General features: G+C 34.0%; 1 protein-coding gene across 12 annotated transcripts; it reads left to right on the forward strand.

The window, feature by feature from the left end:
• The first annotated feature begins 2,964 nt into the window (after window positions 1-2,964).
• LOC111913106 (ubiquitin C-terminal hydrolase 13) lies at window positions 2,965-4,251 on the forward strand. Of its 12 annotated transcripts, none has more exons than XR_008230963.1 (5): window positions 2,965-3,171; window positions 3,258-3,331; window positions 3,545-3,613; window positions 3,701-3,913; window positions 4,038-4,251. XR_008230963.1 is itself a non-coding variant. In XM_023908838.3 (5 exons), the coding sequence occupies exons 2-5, from the start codon at window positions 3,575-3,577 to the stop codon at window positions 4,111-4,113; spliced, it is 255 nt and encodes an 84-aa protein (XP_023764606.1). In that variant the 5' UTR covers window positions 2,981-3,331; window positions 3,503-3,574; the 3' UTR covers window positions 4,114-4,251. The 12 variants fall into 12 exon arrangements, 4 of the variants coding, with proteins under 4 accessions (XP_023764606.1, XP_023764607.1, XP_023764604.1 ...); XR_008230961.1 differs by having other exon boundaries at window positions 2,967-3,171; window positions 3,503-3,613; XR_008230962.1 differs by having other exon boundaries at window positions 2,967-3,145.
• The last annotated feature ends 2,430 nt before the right edge of the window (window positions 4,252-6,681 follow it).

The raw sequence follows: 6,681 nt of genomic DNA on the forward strand, positions 1-6,681 counted from the left end.
CTAGTACCTCGGGATATCTAGACAGGACCCTATCCCTAGTACCTCGGGATACCTAGATGGGTCTCTATCCCTAGTACCTCGGGATATATGTACGGGACAAACCATTCCGGAACTTATCTGTTAGCAACAGTGGGTGATGAACATCTACGGATGTCTACGGTTATTACTTATACTAGGAGTACCTTTACAGGGACTAACCCTTCCTCCGCCCTGCTGCTGCTACAAAGGACAATTGGACAATATTCGGATGTTCATTAGGTTATATAGGTCGTGTTAACCCTAGTACCTCGGGATAACAGTTACATATGCTGTGTTAGTCCTAGTACCCAGTGACAACACTTGCAGTAGTACCTTTTCCTATTTACTTTATTTTGTGATACTTTCACATAAACGATGAGTTAGACTAAGTACTTTAGTACTAAACAATTAAAGGAAAACTATCATTATACTCACAAAACATTCGGGTCTTGGTAGAAGACTACACTTCATACTTATAGAAAATAAGGGTTTTCTAGGGTTTTTCATACTTACATCAACATTCTCACTTAAAGGTTTACATGGCCTTCATAACAGATTTTCATAAGAAAGACAATGACACTTAAATACTTATGAATTCACCAGCTTTAAAGCTAATACTCGCTTTCAAAATAACTTGTATTCTCAGGTCAGCAGTAGACAGGTACGATGGCCAGGTTTTGAGAATACGGAGCAGACAAGTCTCGTCTTTCATTTTGATTGTATATTTTTGGTGTCTTACTATAATGAAAGAACACACATGTATTAAAATTCTACTTATAATGCAATAGATAATGTTGTTGCTTGTTTATTATATTACACTGTTGTGATACTGTACATGACGTCCTCCACCCCTAAACGTTTCCGCCGTTCGTGGTTTTGGGGTGTGACAAATACAAAACTTGGTTGCTATTGTGGACAAAAATAAAATATGTTAATAATATGTATATAAACACATAATTATATTGTTGTTTGATATAATATATTATTCAACTAATATACAAATTTCTTTATTAGTCTATATCTTTTAAAGTAAACTACATGATTAGGCCATGTGGTTTTCCATAGCTCGCATGGTGAGGAAAACTATTCAAATATCATGTGCTTGTCCATATGTTGTTAGTTTTTGTATATTGTAACCACCCAAAAATCATTCCTCTAACGACATTAATGTTCCGTTACAAGGTTATTAAGTGATGTATAGCTATTTCGTTGCTAAGACGATAAAACAAAATAAATTAAATGAAAATGGTGTCAATTAACACCTAAAGAGTTAATTGAGTATATTATTTAACTAAATTGATGTAAGGGAATGTAGATAAAATATATTTCATTTAAAAGGTCTATAATTTAGTTAAACGATTTTTTATTTTTGGGAAAAGAAATATGATAAATATATGGAATTAAAAACTATAAATATAAAGGAGGAACGAAAATGTCATTAAAATATAGGGATACTGACTTTAAAGGGTAATATATTTTTTGATTTGTACACATTTAGTCACTGAGTTTTTTTTTCGTCCACATTTACCCCTTCAACTTGTTAAACTATACACATTTAGTCCTTATGACCGGCTACTCCAGGTTAGCCGGTAAAAATGACTAAATAGGGTAATATATTTATCATTTTGTACACATTTAGTCCTTAATATTTTTGAACACATTTAGTCCTTAATATTTTTTTTTATTGCAAAATAAATCATTTTTGTTTTTTATTCATCAGTACTTATGAATGATTTCTTTAGGTTTTTCTCACATCTTATGTGGGATAGCCATATGGTGGTGGGATAGTTTCAGGTGGTCGTGTTATATGTTGTAGGCCAGGATACTTGGTGTGGGCCGGCTATAAGCTGTAGGCACGAAGACTCGAGAAAAGCGGTTGGATTAAGGCGTCATACCAACAAACCCTGAGTATTCCAGTCCGATTACTGATTGGACCTGTTGCATGTTGGCATTCCAGTCCGATGATTGACTGGGCCAAGGTATACCAATCTAATGAGTGTGGGTCCATTATGCATAATAATACGTTTGTTGTGTTGGGTATTTTGGGGGAAACTCACTAAACTTTGTGCTTACCCAGTTATTTATGTTTTCAGGTTCTATCGTTGGTCGTGGAAAGGCGAATGCATGGCTATACATACTCATCAACATTATTGAGGATTACACATTTTCTTATATTACTCTGATTTTTGATAAATATATTTTGGAATAAACGTTTTTTCTTAATAATGAATTTATAATTATGGAGTTTTGCCTTATTTAAAAATGAAATTTTTTGGTTGTGAAAATGAAACATTTCACATAAACATCAACAGCCTCACACACTTCATTAATGATTGTCCCATGTAAAATGTCGTGAGAAAAACCTAAAGAAAACATTCATAAGTACTGAATGTGTACAAAAACAAAAATGACGTATTTTGAAACAAAAAAATATTAAGGACTAAATGTGTACAAAAATATTAAGGACTAAATGTGTACAAAATGAAAAATATATTACCCTGTTAAATCATTTTTCCCGGCTAACTTGAAGTAACCGGTCATAAGGAGTGAATGTGCACAGTTCAACAAGTTTAAGGGGTAAATGTGGACGAAAAAAAAAACTCAGTGACCAAATGTGTACAAATCGAAAAATATATTACCATGGAAATCGAAAAAAAAACTCATTATCCCTAAAATATACTTAGAATGTCAATGTATTAGGTTTAGGAGTGTTTAGAACTTAACCATGGAAGTCTAGGGACTATACTAGAAAAAGCATTAAGAATCCCCCTAAAATTTATATTTATCGTGAATGAAATTTTCATTTTCCCCTAAAATATTTTCTTAATTAATCTTAGTTTCCAGCTAAATTTAATTAATTTTTATTTAAATTTCCGTCCGAAAAACTAAAAATTTGATTCCCCTCTACTCAAACTATATATTTTCCAATGTCAAAAGCGGTCAACGAAAATTCAAAAAAATTAGGGGCAAAAATGTCAAATTGAAAACTTTTCTAGGGTTGGTTCCAAATTTTCTCATTCGAACGTATTGGGAAAAAATATTCTCTCTCGTCTCAACTCTCAACCATGAACGGACTGAGAAACTGAACTGCCGACATCCTCTTCGTTTGATCACGCCTTTTTCTCCGGTACAGACCTGCTCAACTTAGAAGGGGTTGTTAATTTGCTTTCCAAAATCGTTTCTTCTTTCTTCATCTTTTTCTGGTTCGAGGTTTTGGATTTGTGTCTCGGTTGTAACAGGTAGGGCATAAGTGGTGGTGATGTTGGTTGGAATGAAAACAAAGAAGAAGCGACTTCGACATCTGCAACATCAGGTAAGCAATTGTTTTTTTGCATTTTATTTTTCTGAAATCAGTTGGAGCTGATGTATGAAATCAGCTGACAAACAAATTGTGAATGAAATCAGTTGAGAAATGAATTGTGTATGAAATTAGATTGTATCTAGATGAAATCTTTAATTATTTTGTGTATAAAACCATCTGTAGACCAAGTGTTTGATCAATTGACAATACATAAGTTATTTGAAGGACACAATATGAATTACATCGAATGCATCAATGTGGACTTCAGATCAACAAGAAAATAACCATACTATGGTATTAATTGTGCATGAAAAATTGCAACTCATAACAGTTTGAAGCATTATTAAACGACCCTGCTTATTGTTCTGATTCATTGTGTAGATAAATGGAAAATATCTATCTCCTGATGCTGATAAGTGTGTCTGGAATCTTTATAACCTGCATAGGTATCAAATGTGGCTGTCAAATATTAGGTATTTGCAAAATCAGGACTTACCTTTTCACTGTGTATCCTGGCAGTGTATTGGTTAATAATGGTGGTGTGCATGGTGGACACTACTATGCATTTATCAGGCCAACTCTTCCAGATAAATGGTGAGTTCTAATATGTTTAATCATTTCCTACATGTATTTTCAAGTTTGATGATGAAAGAGTATTCACTTGAGTTTCTGTGTTTCCAACCACAAATTTATCCTCTCCTTTCATGCCTTGTAACAGCTACCCTGGTTTCAATAATGCACCGTTTAAAATTTACAAAATACTCGAACGCATACATGCTTGTTTACATACGTGAAAGCGACAAAGAGAAGATAATTTGTGATGTAGATGAGTTTGTGATGTATTAAGGATCAAAGGTTTTTTTTTTGCAATCATAGTTTGATGTTATAATGTTATATTTATTATTTTTTTAATTGATATAATGTTATATTTATTAATTTTATATTATTAGGATTAATGTTATATTTATTAATTTTTTAATAATTAATGGTCCTCGATTAATCCCCGCGACCCCGCCTAGCCGATTAATCCCAAGACCCCGGTCCAACACCTAGCTAATGTCTAGCGTTTTTTACAACATTGCTTTTTTACTCTACAAAATTACATTTGATCTCTTTCAACTTCTCTCGGTAATTTCAAATCAACATTAGGTGTTCCTATACCTACACAACGCACCATTCATCTCCTTTTCAAAGTCGACAATCATCTCCATACAAGGTGGTCCACTACAAGGCATTATTCATCGAACAAGGCATTATTCATCTCCTTCCAAAATATAATAATGCTATAAAATGTAAACCATGGGAGCCTTCATTTTTCATTTCCTTACATCGACACCCCCTTCTTCTCTATCCAACCCCTTTCTCCTCCATCTGTAATATCCCGTTTGCTCAAAGACATGGGAGAAAAGAAGGCATTTAAGTTGGTTTAGATTGTGTTTAATTTTGATTTATGTTCAATTTGGAGTTTAACTGTTGTTTATATTTTTTTATAATTATTTAAGAAATTGATTGTGTTATTTTATAAACAGACACTTGAATTCATAAAAAAATAGAGCAGAAGGGTAAGTGTGTGTGCTTGTTATAATGCTTGAAAAAATACATATGCTTATGGTCCTAAATAGATACTTTTATACTTGTGTCCTAGGCTCTACAAAAGGACCACAGATGCATTCAAGGGCATTACGTTCCAATAAATGTTTTGGCTTTCAATCCTAATAGGAAAATGTACATTCTTTTTTGTTTAAGAGAATTAAAAAATTATTAATCGCATGTGATTGATATAATAACTAGCATGATTCTACTTGTATCCCCCCCCATAAAACATTTAAAAGTAGTTTAAAACATTAGTTAAGGGGTATGAACTCACCTGCAGTAAGTGACTGGAATTGAACGGACAGTTATCGTACGGAAGGATCGGACAAGTGCTTGGTGTCAAGTGAAGACTTAGACACACACAATGATCCTAATTACATATGAAAACATATGTATATAAATAATTAGTGATTAAAACACTAACTATACAAGTAATAACATTTAAGCGCGAGGAAAACACTTTTGGTCAAGTGCTAGGAGGCTAATGGGTTGCAACAAAGGAGTGCAATGCCCCTAATGTGATTTTAAGGTCTAATGACCATAATCATTGGAGTTTATAGCCCAGGGGAGTAAGCTCCTGGCCGTAAACTCTCAACCAAGTGCCTAAATGGAGCTTAGAATTACTACAACTCTAGTGGGAATTGTTTCAAGGCTTAACACATTTCTAGGAATTAAACTAGGCTTTGGTACTTGGCTTTAGAAGAGTTTATGGCACATTTGGCACCATTTTATGGATTTTACGGCCCTAGAACCTTTTGGGCCGTAAACTCCCTCACTCATGGGGTTCTAAGTGTTTTTACTAGTCCATAACTCATTTAGGTACATGCCCAAATTGTTTCTTGGCTTAAGGAAGGATTTAAGGTGTCCTTTGACCCCTTAATAGGAGTTTACGGCCCAAGAACCACTCTTGGCCGTAAACTCTTCAACACTTGTGCTTTTCTTATGTTTTCTAGGTATTAATCACTTTAGGGTACTTGTCTATAATAAAGCCTAAGCCTTTGGGGAATTTAGGGCACATTTAAGCCCTTGAAATTGGTGTTTACGGTCCAAGAAACTCTTGGGCCGTAAACTACTAAGGCTAAGTGTTCTTGATTGATTTCTAGTCTCAAATGTACATACCTATTATCCTTAACTAGTTTCCTCACAAGGAAATGGGACTAGATGGCCTTTAAGCTTGATTTTGGAGTTTACTCCCCAAGAACGTTCTTGGGCGGTAAACTCCCGGATCTCATGTATTTGACATACAATCTATGTTAATAAGCATAAAACAAGCATTATAACACAACTAGAGAAGTGTACTCACGATTTGGGATGAAAACCCGAAGATCCGTGAGAGAGAATTTGGCTTTTCTCTAATTGGAATTCAACTAATGAACCAATTTGGTTCAGAATTCTATTTATAGTCCTGAGATTTTTGGCAGAAAATATTTCTATTCTCGGAATGATCTCTAATGTCCTAGAGTCTTGGAATTACAGTGTTGCACAAAACCCTAGTGCATCCACTCTCCTAATATCTTCTTAAGTGTAAAATCCTGAAAACTGCCAAACTTATACTCGAAGTCTGAATTTTCACTGTAACTGTTCTACTTCTATTCGCTTGGAATGGTTTGTTCAGAATGGAAATTTCGGGTTGTCACAGTTATGCACAACAACACATTTTATAAAATCAAGTTACTAATGCGTTTTCGTACTATCAACGCACAACCAGCTCGCAATCAATAACTCATATATCTTGGTTTGAAGAGTATACGATATTATCATCTCACAAT

Source organism: Lactuca sativa, chromosome 3, assembly GCF_002870075.4.
Source record: "Lactuca sativa cultivar Salinas chromosome 3, Lsat_Salinas_v11, whole genome shotgun sequence".
Classification (NCBI taxonomy): Eukaryota; Viridiplantae; Streptophyta; class Magnoliopsida; order Asterales; family Asteraceae; genus Lactuca; species Lactuca sativa.

Excerpts from the sequence above, each read along its gene's own strand:
- LOC111913106 (XM_023908836.3), top strand. The coding sequence starts at position 3,278 with ATGTTGGTTGGAATGAAAACAAAGAAGAAGCGACTTCGACATCTGCAA. Across the intron at positions 3,332-3,700 it reads TTCGACATCTGCAACATCAG|ATAAATGGAAAATATCTATC; the intron begins GTAAGCAATTGT and ends TTCATTGTGTAG. Across the intron at positions 3,914-4,037 it reads CCAACTCTTCCAGATAAATG|CTACCCTGGTTTCAATAATG; the intron begins GTGAGTTCTAAT and ends GCCTTGTAACAG.